The sequence below is a fragment of the Anolis sagrei genome, chromosome 3 (assembly GCF_037176765.1).
Source record: "Anolis sagrei isolate rAnoSag1 chromosome 3, rAnoSag1.mat, whole genome shotgun sequence".
Classification (NCBI taxonomy): Eukaryota; Metazoa; Chordata; class Lepidosauria; order Squamata; family Dactyloidae; genus Anolis; species Anolis sagrei.
Genome location: NC_090023.1, coordinates 217,833,173 through 217,852,041, shown reverse-complemented (window position 1 = coordinate 217,852,041; position 18,869 = coordinate 217,833,173). Strand labels below are relative to the sequence as shown.

At 43.6% G+C, this 18,869-nt stretch overlaps 1 protein-coding gene across 1 annotated transcript in view; it reads right to left on the bottom strand.

The window, feature by feature from the left end:
* Positions 1 to 17,148, bottom strand: part of UBTD1 (ubiquitin domain containing 1) — a 34,828-nt gene extending 17,680 nt beyond the window's left edge. The window contains exon 1 of the mRNA XM_060768225.2: positions 16,763 to 17,148. Within this exon, the coding sequence (XP_060624208.2) occupies positions 16,763 to 16,832 (70 nt within the window). The 5' untranslated portion in view covers positions 16,833 to 17,148. The remainder of the gene's footprint in view (positions 1 to 16,762) is intronic.
* Between the last annotated feature and the right edge of the window lie 1,721 nt (positions 17,149 to 18,869).

Below are 18,869 nucleotides of genomic sequence, written 5' to 3'. Positions count from 1 at the left end.
TGACTTCAGATCCCTTTTGGGAACAGGAAAGAACGACTCATAACTCGATAAGGTATCTGGACTATGTTAATCTCATGAGCAACTCAACTGCATCATTATGTTGTTATTAGAACAATCATTGTACTGGATTGCTGGGATCCTTGTGTGAAAGGACAATGCAGTTTAGATACAAAGCATAATAAGATCATGGTGGAGATATATGCATGACTAAGAGATATTTCAAAAGTCTTTCCCTGTGAAAGAAGTCTAAGAGACAAAACAACTATAGACAATTTACAGGGAAGACATTTTTATGTCTGATGTGTTGGATTGCTAACTCCTTTTAAAACAGAATTCTTTAAATAGCGATGTATCTGCTATCACAGCAATGAGATGTGAAATAGTGAGGCATGCACTTAGTATGTTGACAGTGAACACAAACAAAATTCTTTCTTGTTCTTATACCAGAACTATTTTCAGAATTAAGACTGAAACTGAAATATATAAAATTCACTCCAAACTCCGGAAAAAGAAGGGACCATGTAAGACATAAGGAGACTCAACTGATGAGATATGAGCCACTTCTTAGACAAGTGGCTCCTTAATTATGTTAGAAACATTTGTTGACATTACTCTGCTAATGAAGTATCACATATATTTAAATTAGATTTCAATCTAGAGACTAGGCAGAGTACACCTGGGAGCAAAAGGAAATAAGTACATGTTAGATCCAGTTGAAACGTGGGTAAAAAAATAACATTATACAGAACAGTGAGGACCTCGACAGAGACAGGAAGCAGAGAGAGGACAGACAATGCAAAGTTCAGTATTTATTACTGACCCGTTTCCAAAGGCTATATGTCTTTATATAGTCAGCACACCACATTTGTTAGGGTTTGGGGAGCATAACCCCTGCAAAAATAGGAAAAAAGGCAAAAAATGCTCTTTCTGAGAGAATGCTTCACTAGAGATCTCTAAATCCTCCAGCATGACTATCATCAACTTATTTATTTATTATTATTTATTTCCAGCATTTCTACCCCGTCCTTCTCAACTCCCAAAGAGGGACTCAGGGCGGCTTACATCGGCAACAATTCAATGCCGCAAAGTGCAAACAATATCAACAACTATAATAACAATTTAAAACCATAAATAAAACACTGAGTTAAAAACAAAATTAAACATTAGTATCAAACCATATAGCCATTTCCAGTTGATTCATCATCCAAAGTGCTGTCATGCCTGCTGTCCAAAAGCCTGGTCCGAGAACCATGACTTAAGCTTCTTCCTAAAAGAAAGGAGGGATGAATCTGACCTAATCTTTCTGGGAAGCGAGTTCCCCAGGCGTGGGGCCACCACCAAGAATGTCCTGCCCCTCGTCCCCACCAAATGTGTTTGCGAAACTGGTGAGACTGAGAACAGGGCCTCCCCGGACACTCTCAAACTACGAGGCAGGACATAGAGGGAGATACGTTCAGAGAGGTAAGTTGGGCCACAACCATATAGGCTTTATAGGCCAAGACCAGTACTTTGAATTGTGCTCGGAAGTGAACCGGCAGCCAGTGGAGCTGACATAACAGGGGGGTGGTATGTTCCCTGTATGTTGCTCCGGTGAGTAATCTGGCTGCCACCCGTTGAACTAGTTGAAGTTTCCAAACAGTCTTCAAAGGCAGTCTTCTAGAGATTCCTAGAGAGAACATTTTAATCCACCCAACAAAAGTCAAAACTGTATTGTGACTGTATTGCACTTTAGAGTTCTGTCACTCAGTGTACTCTGGTGTTACCATTTTCAGTGAAGGATTTTAATTGACATTTCACAATGGTTTCTGTGCCCTTTTTTGCCCTTATTTTTCTTGGACACTATTATATTCTGTCTACACTGATGGGCACAGACTCATGGGAACTTTGCAGGTGTTGGCATTAAAGACTCTCCTTCCTATTTAAGTCCTCCCCATCCCGTACTATCAGTTTGTGAGAGTAGGCTTTACAATCCACCCCTTTTACAGTGGACGAGAGAGATAAACACATACGTATAAGCATGGCACTCCGTTAAGACCCAAAAAGCAACAGGCTCTTCCTGATCATGTAAAGTAAGCTGGTTAGTACTTGGATGGGAGGCTGCCAACAAATACCAGGTGCTGTAAGCTGTATTTCAGATGAAGGAACTGGCAAAACCACCTCTGCGTACTCCTTGCCTAAGGAAAATTCACAAGAATGCCATAAGTCCACAGGCAACTTGAAGGTATAAAAGTATGGCAAACACATAGTATGGAAATGACATGTGAATGGTGCCAAGTAGGGATAATTATTATTCCAACAACCTCCCATTCCCCCTGCATAGGGGTGAGGGCAACAATTACACATGCTTGACAGCAGATGTATATTAAGGAGGGGTGGGCATACTTTTCCAGCACGCAAGTTATCATTGTTCTTGTTCTTGTTATGATTAGCCTTGCAGGGCTCTTCACCAGTGCTTGTTCCTGAGTGGTAGCAGCCATTATACTGATGGCCACACTTGTAATGGACCTCTAGGAATCCTATTAAATATTTTCTTTTTGTTTTGCTTTTTAAAATGGGTGATTACAACTCTTTACTTTCTCAATCACGCTTCTGGTTTTCAACCTCTGCAGTGTGGGAGTGGGCGAATAATAGTAACAAAAAAGCGCACGACAGACTGATTATGTCTGCACATGAGTATCTCATGTGGAATATATTTGATTCACAGGCTGATTCACAGGTGATCTAAGAAGTTCAGTTCTCCTCTGTGTTCCCCAGATCTATGATTTCCAAATTGTGCCATGAAACAACTCTCTTCCAGGGACAAGCAGCTGACCACTAAATTTAGCTATTGTCCAAGACGAGAAAGAGACATGAGTAAAAATGAGAAAGGTGCATTTAGATGTAGAGCATCCAAAACAAAGATGGTGTGATTACAGAATGGTGCAACACTGCAATATTCACTGCTGATATCACAACCACTCTAAACAAATCATGGAAAAGTACACAATGTAATGGAGACACTGATGGATACTATCAAGAGGGCAATCTTAAACATTCTAGATTTTGCAGGTTAACAAAAAAAGATGGAAGCAGCCCAAAGAAAACATGAACATCACAAGTAGATGAGGACATTGACTACATCTTCCATAAGCATCCATAAGTGCGATATGGCAAAGTCCCAATAAAAATATCCCCCGGAAGGGCTTGTGGAAAGGACAATGCTGGAACATCTTCTGATGCCACAGCAGAGCCTAGAATAATTTTTTTCATGAAACTTGCGGCAACAGCCATATAGATCAGAAGTGCTCTCTTAATATAGTTCCTCATGTTGTGGTGACCCCCAACCATAAAATTATTTTTGTTGCTACTTCATAACTGCAATTTTGCTACTGTTATGAATTGTAATGTAAATATCTGACATGCAGGATGATTTTGTCATTGGGGAGTTGTAGTTGCTGGGATTTATAGTTCACCTACAATCAAAGAGCATTCTGAAATCCACCAATGATGGAATTGAACCAAACTTGGCACACAGTGCCAACAGAAAATACTGGAAGGGTTTGTAGGCATTTACCTTGAGTTTTGGAGTTGTAGTTCACCTATATCCAAAGAGCACTGTGGACTCAAACAATGATAGATCTGGACCAAACTTGGCATGGATTCTCAATATGCCCAAATGTGAACACTGGTGGAGTTTGGGGAAAATAGACCTTGACATTTGGGAGTTGCTGGGATTTATAGTTCACCTACAATCAAAGAGCACTCTTGAAACCCACCAATGAGAGAATTGGGCCAAACGTCCCACACAGAACCCTCATGACCAACAGAAAATACTTTGCTTTCTGATGGTCTTTGACGACCCCTCTGACACCCCCTTCGTGACCCGCCCCCAGGCGTCCCAACCCCCAGGTTGAGAAACACTGCCTTAGATACTTTAAAGATGGTTACAGTCATGAAGAAGGACAGTAACCTTGGTTAGCTACATGCTACAGAAGCAGAAGCCAAAGAACAACAAAGGCACAAAGCTACTATTTTCCAGTGTATCTGCTTGAATAGGAAAGAGGAACCTGGAACAAATGATCAGGGCTTCAAAATGTTTTTGAACTACTACATCCAGCTGTTATCCATGCGGGCCGAGGGAATTATACTCCAAAAATGAACTTTTCCAAGCTCTGAATCTGATCTTGCTCTTATAACATTATCTTTCTTATAATGTACAGGGAGCATTCATTTTTAAAATTATGAAACTGTTGACGTGTATATTTGCTGCTCAAGAATATCAAGCTGTGAAGCCAGGCAGGAGGGCTAATGCTGAAAGGAAGAAAATCACCAATCACAGCACCAAAAAGAGATGGTGGAGAGAAACCCAGTGGATCAGAGGCCTGGCATGCCATTTGCAAGAAACAATGGCCCATTAGGAGCCAGCAAGCCAGTGATTAAGAAGCCTCATCAAACCACTTCTTGTGTGACTAAGGGAATGAGTGGTATGTGAAGGAGCTCTTCTCAGAAGAAGTTACAGAATTTGAAAGAGTACTGAACTCAAGAGCCCAGTATCTTGAAATATTTGTCTAAAAGCCAGCTCTGGCAGATGTGAATACATCAAACCACAAAAAAAAAAATGCCTTGTCCATCATCACATCTGGTTGTTTTCAGCACTATGCTCTCACAGCAGATATTAATAACCTCCATGACAGGAACCAAAGACACTAAAATACAGCACACTCAGGCAGAGAAGTTACTCATGGACGCGACAACATAAACTGGGTGTTTTGGGATACCTTTTTGTGTGTTGTTGGAAAAAAGGTGCAACCTTTGCTATAAAACCACCACCCTGTAGTTTTTTTCCCCCATGGGCATGTCCTTTAGATGCAGCTGTACCCACTTTTCTTCTACCATGCAGAATCCTTGGGAGATAAATTGCTATTTCACAAAAGAGACATTCTGTATGAAAACCAAAGACATCAGCATTTTATGAAGGAAGCCACCAGTAGGACTGGTAAAGGTGTGACAAGTTAGCTGAGGACAGCCCTGCCCAGTGAAAAATGTTAAAAATTACAGGTTGAGTATCCCTTTCCAAAATGCTTGGGACCAGGAATATTTTGGATTTCTCCAGATTTTAGAATACCTGTACTTGCATATTGGTACAGAAAATTCTTGTGTGGTTCATATATAGCTTAGGCACATAATCTGAAATTAATTCTATAACTAGCAATTTGAATAGCTTTGTATATTCTTTGCCAATGGGATTTTGGCCTGCATCAATAGGAGCATAGTGTCTAGATCAGGGGTCCTCAAACTAAGGCCCGGCGGCCGGATATGGCCCTCCAAGGTAATTTACCCGGCCCTCGCTCAGGGTCAATTTAAGTCTGAAACAACTTGAAAGCAAACAACAACAACAACAACAACAATCCTATCTCATCAGCCAAAAGCAGGCCCACACTTCCCATTGAAATACTATTAAGTTTATATTTGTTAAAATTGTTCTTCATTTTAATTATTGTATTGTTTTAAAGTGTTTTTTGCACTACAAATACAATATGTGCAGTGTGTATAGGAATTCATTCATGTTTTTTTCAAATTATAATCCGGCCCTCCAACAGTTTGAGGGACCTGGCCCTCTCTTTAAAAAGTTTGAGGACCCCTGGTCTAGATCTAGGGAAGTAATGCTACCCCTCTATTCTGCCTTGGTTAAACCACATCTGGAATATTGTGTCCAATTCTGAGCACCACAATTCAAGAGAGATGTTGACAAGCTGGAATGTGTCCACAGGAGGGCGACTAAAATGATCAAGGGTCTGGAGAATAAGCCCTATGAGGAGGGGCTTAAAGAGCTGGACATGTTTAGCCTGAAGAAGAGAAGGCTGAGAGGAGATATGATAGCCATGTATAAATATGGGAGAGGAAGTCACAGGGAGGAGGGAGCAACCTTGTTTTCTGCTTCCCTGGAAACTAGGATGCGGAACAATAGCTTCAAACTACAAGAAAGGAGATTCCATCTGAACATTAGGAAGAACTTCCAGACTGTGAGAGCTGTTCAGCAGTGGAACTCTCTGCCCTGGAGTGTGGTGGATGCTCCTTCTCTGGAAGCTTTTAAACAGAGGCTGGATGGCCATCTGTCAGTGGTGCTTTGAAAGCAATATTCCTGGTTCTTGGCAAGGAGTTGGACTGGATGGCCCATGAGGTCTCTTCCAACTCTATGATTCTATGATTTTATAGAAATATGTTTAATACTTTTATAGAACTACATTTTAATATGTGTGTTTATAGAATTTTTGCAATTGTGTGTTTTGACTGTTCTGTGACCTGCCTTAAGCCACAAGGAGAGGTGGGTAAGAAATACAGTTGTTGTTGTTGTTGTTGATGATGATGATGATGTTGTATTGAACCATCAGAAAGCAAAGCTATGACTATCTTAGCCACTCATGTGAACAATTTTATATTTTGAAGTATCTGGGAATTCCAGATAAACACTCAACCTATTTTGGGAAGTATTACAGTTGGGGTTGGCTACTTGACCATCCAATCCATTGTAGTTTGTATGAACATTAATTCCCCACCCAAGATTTTCTTCTGTTTTTAACTAGGGAAAACCAAAACAGAACAAAGCATATGCTTTGCAGAAGACACCAGAGAGAAGAGAGAACAGCAGGAGAAAGAAAACAGTCGGTTGAAAAAGCCACAACAATAGAAATCTTGCTGGCTCCGCTTCGATAGTAGTGTCTAGTTCTGCACTTTGGGAACAGGCCACAAGGCTCAGCTTAGGTTAGGCAGAGCCTTTCCATCTAGTTGGGTGAGACCTTAAAAGCCAGACAGGGTGAATGTCTGCTTTTCAAGATTGGTTTCCAAACAGCTGAGCAGGAAAGGAAATCGTAATGGCTTCAGTCCTTTCAGCTCAGCATCAATGTGGCCTGACAAGATTAGAAGTCTCTCGTTCAACTCGGCTAATAAATACACAGGAAACCTGCTGTGTTTTGTATGTTGTGAGTTCACAGATAGCCCAGCAGCAGGTGCTTCTGTCTTGGATCGGCACTGAAGATATGGCTGGATAGGAGTGCCACAAACAGACATCCCCTAAACCTGCCCCTTTTAACTGACAGCCCAAATACACTTGTTTTTCCACACTGACTCTGAGGACATGTGGGATATCACCAACACAGGCAGCACAGTCTAAACTTAGGCTCCTGGGTGTGAAATCTATCCAGCCTGCTCTGCAGGGAGACACCGGGCAACGCCTCCTGAGTGAAACAAACAACCAGGCCTGGGAGTTGGGGACGGGGTAGTAATGAATGTTTTAGGTGAGAAATGGCTGCATGCATGTAGCAACCCACCAAATGAGAATGGCTGCATGGTGTGGAAAGGGAAGAGAGTGAAACAAGACAGAGCAGAATACCATGGCTGGGATTTTGATGAAACAGTGGGTTAAAATGAAAAGTGTGGCTTTTCTGTGTCTCCCCAAATTTCTGAAACAAGTGGATGACCAGCCAGAGGGATCTGCATCTAGTTGTATGGATGGATGGATGGATGAAGGGATTTCAACAGAACCAGATTCAAGCCAGGTTTAGAATATGGAAGATCAATTTGTAAGGGAAGAACAATGTGGCTAGGGCAGTGGTTCTCAACCTTGGGTCCTCAGATGTTTTTGGCCTTCAACTCCCAAAAATCCTAACAGCTGGTAAACTGGCTGGGATTTCTGGGAGTTGTAGGCCAAAAACATCTGGGGACCCCAGGTTGAGAATCACTGGGCTATGGATATCTCGATCACTGTGGACCTAAGCCTTGTTACAACCACCTGCTCAACTGGCATTAGGTTAGCCAGAAATACCTACTTTCTGGTCAATCTAAGCAGACCTTCTAGTTTATTAATTCAATGTGTTACCCTGTAGTGCAGCACTGATAGTTATGCTGCTATTTTAAAACTCCTTCACCATCAAGGGGTGTAAATACATGTAAATAATTTAGCATTTGAAGATTTCACTTAAAGCCATGGGATTTATCTGTCCCTTTCTGAAACAAGATGCTGAGGCACCTCAACTAATCTGGATCCTGAAGGTATCAGTTGAAATAGCATGGCACCTTTACCATAAAAGAGATATTTACTTCCTTAAAAGATGCTTAAGAGCCTTGGAATTCAAATAATCTGAGGCTTAAAAGCAGATAGTCAAGGCAGACCAGGCTTCTCAGTGGCTGCTTCAAGACTTGGTAAATCCCTTCCTAGAATTGTTAGACGAGTGCCCTCCTTGCTATCCTTTCATACAGGCAAGTCTTTTAGGGCTGACAGCTTGAGGGAAAGGGCTTTCCTAGGCTGTGCTGCTGTTCTTTTTAATGGCTTATATTTAACTGCTTTTAATTTTTTAACAGTTTAATTACATTTTTAATTTTTGTCTGATTATTTTTTTTAGCTATGTGTGTTTTAACTTTTGGAAGCCTTTTTGAGTCCCACACTGGGAAAAGGGTAGGATAAGTAAATCAGTAAATGGCTGCCTGGTGGCACAGCGGGTTAAACTGCTGAACTTGCTGACTGAAAGGTTACCAGTTTGAATCCGGGGAGCGGCGTGAGCTCCCGCTGTTAGCCCCAGCTTCTGCCAACCTAGCAGTTCGAAAATATGCAAATGTGAGTAGATCAATAGGTACTACTTCTGTGGGAAGTTAACGGTGCTACATGCAGTCATGCTGGCCACATGACCTTGGAGGTATCTACGGACAACACCGGCTCTTCACCTTAGAAATGGAGATAAGCACCACCCCCCAGAGTTGGACACAACTAGACTTAGTGTCAGGGGAAACCTTTACCTTAAGTAAATAAATAAAATTATAATACTGGTAATCCCTGACTAATGTGAGCCCAGTTATTTCAGCACAATGGCAGTGGGAGAGAAGGTACAAGAGTTGAAGCAATAGCTGAGATAGAGGATGAAGATGTGCAAGGGAGGCATGGGATCTGCTCAGATGATGTAACTCTCTCAAGTGGTGCAACAGCTGAGCAAGAGGAAGTCTGTGTGCATATGTTTGCACATGTAGAATATCTCTCAAATGTATGTGCAAGGGTGATTTCAGACAGTTGGAATGATAGGACTACAAACTATAGGCACAGAAGACTGATTATTCAACATTTCCTTGCAAAAGCAAAGCACAACTTGGACATGAAGCCCAGGAGGGGAAAATCAATGTTTGGAGGGATACTATAGTTTGACAAACAACTATGATATTTTACTGAGCCTGGTTTTATAAAATCTTTTCATCCCTACCTGTTCCTTCTCTTTCTACAGGACATGCAACTCATCTGCTTGTCCTTTTTGGATCCAGTGCAGTCAGACACATTTTCCAAATCCTGCTTCCAGCCCACTTACCCATTCCTCTCCACTTCCTGTCTCTCTTTTTTCTCCTACAAAACAGTAATTATTGTTGGGAGCAACACACAAGCAATTGCAATCAGAGGCTGAATGAGCAAAGCAAATGTATGACTCAGGCCTGGAGTCCCTTGGTGGGGCCGGTTTCTGGTTATGGTAAGGGTGTATTTTGGAGTCACACCACTCATTGAAAAGGAAACATGTCAGTCAATCGCATGGCAGGGCACCAAATGAGTTCTTCCAAGGGTGGATTCACACGCTACATGTTGGGAGCCATCCCAATATCTTCATGTGCACTCACGGGCAAATGTGATGTGTAAATTGGTAACATATGGATCTGAATCATCGAAAGACCTGTGAAATCCAAAAAGCCGAAAGAGCCAAGGAATTTCATAGGCCTATCTGTAAATCAAACCCATGTGTTAGCAATTTTGCATATTATGTTTACCCATGCATGCAAAATGAATCTCAAAATGTCAAGAACACACTGTCCCAAACAGACTGGGCCCCACAGACACAAGACAAGGAGACACAAGCATCACTCGACCCATAACACAAATCCAGCCATCTCGAGGGTGGAGTACAAGCCTGATTTTAACAGCATCGGACACATCAAGATAATGGCCCTTAAGATGACACTGGCATAATTAGGGATACACACACATCAGAGGTTGTGCAGAAGATATCAGTGCTCAAGATCTAACCCTTCCCTTAGTTTCAATGTCTCATCTGGTGTTCATACCTGATAAGGTAAAACTAGAGAATACCTTACTTTTCCTATCCAGAGAGATAGGAACCCCCCAGGGGTGCAATGAGTAAACCTTTGTGCCAGCAGGACTGAAGACGACAGGTCGCAGGTTCGAATACAGGGGCAGATGAGCTCCTTCTGTCAGCTCCAGCTCCCCATGTGGGGATATAAGAGAAGCCTCCCACAAGGATGGTAAAACATCAAAAAACATCCGGGCGTCTCCTGGGCAACATCCTTGCAGACAGTCAATTCCCTCACACCAGTTTCTCAAGTCATTTGTGACACACACACACACACAAAATCCAGAGAGAAAAGACAGCTCTATAAGAGCTTTCCTGCCAACTTCTACACTTCAGTGTAATGAACACCACTGAGTATGTTTCTTAAAAGGCCACAGTTGCTTAATCCAGAACTCAGCAGCCAGAAGGCTTGTACTTAACAGGGCAGTTTCCAGATGGCATTCCAGGATAAGTTATACCAGGAATGCATTTATGCTGCTTCTTGACAATGCAGCTGAGCTCATTTTGCCTGTGCTTTCGAAATGCTAGCAATACATCGTCAGAAGTGCCAGCCCAAATTTTCATAACCACTTAAGGATAAAGACCGCCACAAAGCTGTGTAACAGTTTCAGATTTCTAGGGCAGACAGGGGCCCATATCCCCTAACATCAGAATAAAGTAATTTGACTTGAAATTGTCAATGCACCATGTTCATTAGGGCTCACTCCTGGGTAAGTAGTACAGACAAAACAGAAGCCTAAGCAAGAATCTGACACGTTACCAAAAAAAATAATGGTGAGAGCTCATTCTGCAGCTCTCTTAGGTGCCATGAATATGGTTCTCGCTGAAGCTGATTTACCATCAATGTTATGCATATCATTCCTTCTTTAATGCCATTAGCAGAGAGAGGAAACTATCCATTCCCACTTCTACAGCAAAGTGTTTGTACATGCACATATAGCTTTCCTACTCCGAGCAAGCCACAAACATGTCTAGACATGCCTATAAAACATTAAAAACAAAAAATAAAATAAAAGAGAGGGATGAATACTACTTTAAAATAACATTTCTCATAAGTTTGTTTTTATTGATGCCTCATCTTTAATCGGACCTAGTATTAAACTCAAATAATACTATATCCTTTCCATAGTAAAGGTAAAGGTTTCCCCTTCACATTAAATCTAGTCGTGTCCAACTCTGAGAGGTGGTGCTCAGCTCCATATTAAAGTCAAAGAGCTGGTGTTGTCCATAGACACCTCCAAGATCATGTGGCCAGCATGACTGCATGGAGCGCCATTCCCTTCCTGCTGAAGCGGTACCTATTGATCTACTCACATTTACATGTTTTCAAACTGCTAAGTTGGCAGAAGCTGGGGCTAACAGCGGGAGCTCACCCTGCTCCCTGGATTCAAACCGCCGACCATTCTGTCAGCAAGTTTAGCAGCTCAGTAGTTTAATCTGCTATGCTACCGGGGGCTCCTTTCCATAGCATGTAGCAAAATCTTAAATAATTTACACAACATGAATTCATCAGCCCATCTAGAGTTGTATTGTCTATAAGACTGGCAATAATAGCTCCTCAGAGATTTTACCAAGCATGTAAAGTATCTGCTCTGTTACAGAGCTGAAGTCTTTATCATTTCTCATAACTTGATCATGGCATTCCTGGCACCCGGGAGTTAGCGTGCAAAGAAGCCTTGCAAACTATGTCATATGTTTAGGTTTTTTTTAAAAAAGCACACATTCAAAGGAAATTTTGGAAGAGTAGATGGAAACACCTTAGTTGGCATCAAGAAAATAAATAAAATATGCTGTGGCACTTTAATGCTAGGTTGGCAATGGTCACCCAGAGGACCTTTTTGTCGGCTGCCCCAAGACTGTGGAATGACCTGTCAGAAGAGCTTCAACAGCGCTGTCAGCATTCAAGAAGGAACTGAAGACTCTCTTTCCCAGCAGGCCTACCGAATAACCATGCATTAAATTTACATCTTATTGATATGCATGATTTTAATGGATTTTAATCACTATGATTTCTAATATATTTAGTTTATTTATGTTATGTTTTATATGTTAACTGTGTTATTATACCCTGTATAAAGCAAATATTAAAATTTTATTTTTTGGACAATTCCTAAAATATCTCTCAGCTGGGGATTCTGGAAACTACAGCCCAGGCATGGGCAAACTTGGGCCCTCCAGGTGTTTTGGACTTCAACTCCCACAATTCCTAACAGCCTCAGGCCCTTTCCTTTCCCCCCTCAGCCGCTTAGCGGCTGAGGGGGGAAAGGAAGGGGCCTGAGGCTGTTAGGAATTGTGGGAGTTGAAGTCCAAAACACCTGGAGGGCCCAAGTTTGCCCATGCCTGGGCTATAGCCCCCAGGTAACATTTTTCAGGTTGCGTTGGTTGATTCAATGCTCATGCCAAAGAAAAGTCAACAATATGGTGCCATATTGTTTCAAAGTTCCAGGAAGTAATGCTACTGTCAAATTCCCCTTTGCAAAAGGGCGAAGCTCTTCGAGAGGACTAACCAGTAGATGCTACAAGCTCTCCTCAATCTATTGTAGTTTTGTGCTTACTCCATTCCTAGAGACAGAAAATGCAAGACGGCATAAAACAAGAGGAGGCAGCGTGTTCTGCCAGTGGCGCCTAGTATCAGTGTGTCTGCAGGCCTCAGCAAAGTTGAGCCCGAGGTCTCGCTGCATCTTTGGGAGGGAGCATCTCAGGTCAAGCCTGCTTTTGAGATCAAAAGAGCAAGCTTACAGCTGTAGCCCATAGCCTGTTAAGAAAAGCTTGCCTCTGAGTGAAGCCCTGAAACCAAGGTGAAAATAACCATGTCAACACAAGACTGTTTTCCTGACAAATTCTCCCTTTTTAGAGATCTTTGGGGGGCGGGGGGGGGGAGAATTAAGTAATGTCAGCTATCAATATGGCACTTCAAACACATAGTTAGGCAAGCCATCTTGCATCACTTGGATTATTTGTAGTTTGAGAAATATGCGTAATCAACCCTGAGCAGCCTAATACCAAAAGTATTTCTTAGGGCTCTTCCAGACAGCCCTATATCCCAGGATCTGCTTTAGACTGGATTATATGAGTCCCCACTGCCAGATAATCTGGGATATACAGAAAACTTGGGATCAGATCCTGGGATCTTCTCATCCCTTCTGCTGAACCATTTCCATAATCATCATCATCATCATCATCTCCTCTATTTATACCCTGCCACCATCTCCCCAAAGGGGAGATAATCTGGGATATACAGAAAAACTGCCAGATAATCTGGGATATACAGAAAACCTGCGATCAGATCCTGGGATAGAGGGCCTGTCTGGAAAGGCCCTATGATCTTCTCATCGCTTCTGCTGAACCATTTCCATAATAATAATAATAATAATCATCATCATCATCATCATCATCATCATCATCATCATCATCATCATCTCTATTTATACCCCGCCACCATTTCCCCAAATGGAGAGATAATCTGGGATATACAGAAAACCTGGGATCATATCCTGGGATATAGGGCCTGTCTGGAAGGGCCCTATGATTTTCTCATCCCTTCTGCTGAACCATTTCCAAAATAATAATAATAATAATCATCATCATCATCATCATCATCTTTATTTATACCCTGTCCCCAAAGGGGACTCGGAGTGGCTTACATGAGGCCAAGCCCAGTGATACATTACAGCAACATAAAATATAAACAACAAAATAACATCACAATAAAATAAATAAACCGCATTTACTTCAAAAAAAAAAAACTTCCTGCATCAGTGCATGCATATTGGTGCTGATACCGCACACTGCAGACGTATTTATGGAGTTACAGCTGTTTCTGTTATTGATCCAACTATAATGCAGATGCAGCATTGTGAGAATGAGCTGATCCATCTGGAGTGGGAACCAACAGTGCTCTCAACTGATCTGGACTAGGGATGCATCTACACTTTGAACTGTTATGGTTCAATGCTATGGGGTCATGGGATTTGTAGTTTGGCAAGGCACCAGCACTCTTTGTCAGAGAAGATAGCAGTACATGTGAAAATGATCTTGGAGTCCTCATGGATAACAAGTTAAACATGAGCCAACAATGTTTATGCAGCGGCAAAAAAAGTCAATGGGATTTTGGCCTACATAAATAGTAGTGTCTAGATCCAAGGAGGTCATACTACCCCTCTTGGTTAGACCACACCTGGAATACTGTGTCCAGTTCTGGGCACTGCAATTGAAGGGAGATGTTGACAAGCTGGAATGTGTCCAGAAGGGGTGACTAAACAGATCAAGGGTCAGGAGAACAAGCCCTATGAGGTGCGGCTTAAGGAGCTGGGCATGTTTAACCTGCAGAAGAGAAGGCTGAGAGGAGACATGGTGGCCATGTATAAATATGTGAAGAGAAGTCATAGGGAGGAGGGAGCAGGCTTGTTTTCTGCTGCCCTGGAGACTAGGGCGTGGAACAATGGCTCTAAACTACAGGAAAGGAAATTCCACCTGAACATGAGGAAGAATTTCCTGATTCTGAGAGCTGTTCAGCAGTGGAACTCTCTGCCCAAGAGTGTGGTGGAGGCTCCTTCTTTGGAAGCTTTTAAGCAGAGACTGAATGGCCATCTGTCGGGGGTGCTTTGAATGAGACTTTCTTACTTCTTGGCAGGGGGTTGGACTGGATTGCCCACGAGGTCTCTTGCAACTCTAGGATTCTATGTGAAGGACAGCTCCATAGCACTGACCCAAAGCAGTTCAAGTGGAACCAAAGTGCATTAATTCTACAGCATAGATGCACCTTTATAAGAGTTAGGCATTGTGCACATGAGCCTATCCAGAGAAGGCCAAGAGGAATAATTCCCTTGTCCTCATCCTGCAAAAGAGTTATGAGGCCTTTGAAGTTGGAATCAGACAGCTGTCCTAGAGCGTAACTTTTAAGAGGTCAATGTTTACTTCAGGTCTCTTCCAACTCTAGGATTCTATGACCCTGTGAATGACAGCTCCGTAGCACTGACCCAAAGCAGTTCAAGTGGAAACCAAATGCATTAATTCTATACTGTAGATTAGTGGTTCTCAACCTGGGGTCCCCAGATCTTTTGATCTTCAACTCCCAGAAATCCTAACAGCTGGTAAACTGGCTGGGATCTCTGGGAGTAGTAGGCCAAAAACATCTGGGGACCCCAGGTTGAGAACCACTGCTGTAGATGCATCTTTATAACAGTTGGGACAGGCCTTATGCACATGAGGAAAGGGTCTGAGGCTGTTAGAAATGGTGGGAGTTGGAGTCCAAAACACCTGGGGGGCCCAAATTGGCCCATGCCTTATAAGAGTTAGGACAGGTCTTATTAACTCCAAGAGTAATTCCCTTGTCCTCATCCTAAAAGAGTTACAGGGCCTTTAAACTTGGAATCAGACAGCTGTCCTAGAGCCTAACTTTTAAGAGGTCAGTGTTTACTTCAAAAAAGCAACAAGCCATCATTACACGCGTGCCATCATCACACACACACCATCATCACACACCGGGAGGAGATCCATTTTGAAGGATTCCGGATGTGTCTAATGAAGATGTCCAAACCCTATGATTTGTTAATTCGCCCAAGTTTGGAGGGAGCATCTGCTGGCCTCAAGGCAGCCCCTACCTTACCTAACCTAACCTAACCTGGTGTCATCGGGTAGGAGGCGGCGGCAGGACAGGAGTTTCCATTTCCAGCCCATCTGGTGAGACAGGCTGGGCTGCCTCTTACATAAGGTGGGTAGGTGACTCTCCAGGGCATCCCACACCAATACCAGGGAGGACCAGGAGGAACTGGGATGTTCTGGAGGAGGGGAGATTTACTTGTTTTTGTTTTTGTGTCAGGAGCGATTTGAGAAACTGCAAGTCGCTTTGGTGTGAGAGAATTGACCGTCTGCAAGGACCTTGCCCAGGGGACGCCCGAATGTTTTGATGTGTTACCATCCTTGTGGGAGGCTTCTCTCATGCCCCCGTATAGGGAGCTGGAGCTGATAGAGGGAGCTCATCCGAACTCTCCCCAGATTCAAACCCACCTGGGATTCTGACCCGGGCCATGGAATGAATGCAGTTTGGCACCCCTGTCAGTCATGAAAAGCAGAGACACTGCCACATAGACCCTTCGCCCTCCAGAGTGCATCTAACACACTTTGACAGGTATAGATCGGGCATGGGCAAACACTTCAGGACCCTGCAGGTGTTTTGGACTCCAACTCCCACCATTCCTAACAACCTCAAGCCCCTTCCTTTCCCCCTCAGCCACTTAAGAATGTTAGAATGTTGAGGCCGGCCAATGAGAAACCATATGCAAATGAGTAGGTCGAGATAGCTCATTCATGGGCCAACTTGGGTCCTTCCAGGTGTTTGGGACTCCAACTCCCATCATTCCTAACAGCCTCAGACCCTTTCCTTTTCCCCCTCAGCCGCTAGCAGCTGAGGGGGAAAAGGAAAGGGTCTGAGGCTGTTAGGAATGATGGGAGTTGGAGTCCAAAACACCTGGAGAGCCCAGGTTGGCCCATGCCTGATGTAGATGCACCCAGCATGAGTTTGGACCTGACTTATCCTGGAAGGCAGAGGAAAACCTCAGAGTGAGCAAAGTGGAAGGCAAGGGGAAGACCTCAGAGTGAGCAGAGCTCAGTTCCCCAGCCTTGGCCGAGGTCTGGCCAGGAGCCCCCCGGGGGGAAAAGGCACTCACCTGCCCGCTTGCGAGGGTGCCCCGGGGCGGGGGGCCGCTCTCTGCGCTGCCTGCCCACGCAGCTGCCCATGGCGCGCCCTCCCGCCTGAGCCCGGTCCGGAGGCTCTCCCGCTCCTCATGGGGCCGGATCCCCCACCCGCCCTCCGGACCAGCGCGCAAACTTTGCCGGGCGCGGCTCCTCGCCCCTCCGTCGCTGCTGCTGCTGCTTCTTCCTTCACCTTCCTCCTCCTCCTCTTTGCTCCAGAGTCCGGCGAAGGGCCGTCTGAGCCCAATGCAGCCCAGGAAGGCCCCCGAGGCTCAGCTGCGGCCGCCACTCCGCCGGGAACTGAGCCCAAGAGGATCTCCTGGCCCTGGGGACCCTGCCAGCTCCGCCCGCTCCGCCTCCTCCTCCTCCTCCTCCTTTCCCTCTCCCTCCTTCCCTCCTCCTCCTCCAGGTGAGCACGTGACCCGGGCCTCGCTCCGCCCCCCAGGAAGAGGCGGCGCCCTGACCCGGGCCATGGAATGAATGCAGTTTGGCACCCCTTTAAACAGTCCTATGGAATCATGGGAGCTGTAGTTTCGCCAGGTCTCTCTCCACCAAAGGATGGTGATGCCGCACTAAAAGTACAAGCCCTCCCCCACCCCCCCATGAGTGGTGTCAAACTGAACTAATCTATGCAACTGCACTGATGTATGCGAATCATTTCCCATTGTAAACTGCCCTGAGTCGCCTTTGTAAGCCGCATCGAGTCCTTCGGGAGATGCTAGCGGGGTACAAATAAAGTGTAATTAATAATAATAATAATAATAATAATAATAATAATAAGGGCTGAGAAGGGCAGTATGCAAATATCTATGTAAATAAAAATGTGATGTTCGTTTGTGGGATTAACAGAACTCAAAAACCACTGGACGAATTGACACCAAATTTGGACACGAGACACCTAACAACTCAATGTATGTCCTTCACTAAAAAAAAATTGATTTTGTCATTTGGGAATTGTAGTTGTTGGGATTTATAGTTCACCTACAAAGTGCATTCTGAACCCCACCAACGATGGAATTGAACCAAACTTGGTACACAGTTCTCCCATGACCCAACAGAAAATACTGGAAGGGTTTGGTGGGCAGTGTCCTTTGGTTTTGGAGTTGTAGTTCACCTACATCCAGAGATCACTGTGGACTCTAACAATGATAGATCTGGACCAAACTCTACACAAACACTCAATATGCCCAAATATGAACACTGGTAGAGAATGGGGAAAATAGAATCTTGACATTGAGGAGTTGTAGTTGCTGGGATTTATAGTTCACCTACAATCACATTTTTAAAACGTTAATGTTCCTGGGACAACTGCCTGTCTGGAACAACCTTGTCAACACTGCCATATAATCCACATCGTGGATTTAGATAATCCAGTTCAAAGTAGATATTGTGGATTATCTGCCTTGAAATTCTAGGTTATATGACTGACTGTGTAGAAGGGTCGTGTTGCACTCTAGGCAGGGAAAGCCCTCTGACTTTAAACACCACACAGCTGAGTAAAAATGCAAGCAGTTTATTGAAGATGTTTTAAAAGCAATAGCAGTAAAAAGCAATCCACAAAAATAGATAAATCCTATTAAGCAGAAAGATAGATAGAAACAAATAGTCCAGGAAATTAGTCCATCAGAGTTCATGAAAACAAAAACTGAAACTTCCAAGGTAAAACCCAAAATTTTAACATGAATCAAACTAGGCACTTAGTACAGGAATCTATCCAAGGCAAGGCTTTCAGGGACTCAATTCCAACATTGCTTCATCTGGCTACAGATTCTGTACTTGGTACTTTTATCCCCTAATCTACTCGATATCCCAAGCGGCCGGGAATGGATTTCTTTTAAGCCTTGACTCTGTTATCAATCTCTCTTGAAATCTGGCAGAGCATCTGAGAGCTTGGTTTGTTTGACTGTGCTGACTGAAAGCATTTCTTCTATCTACTGGCTCATTAATTTCTGCAGCTGGTCCAGGTGCTGAACTTTTCTCAGGCTCAAAGCCTTGGGAATGCTCTGGTAGCAATCCAGCCCTAAGGAACATACCATTATCCCCAAATCCTTCAGGAATATTCTCATCAGAAAAATCACTTTG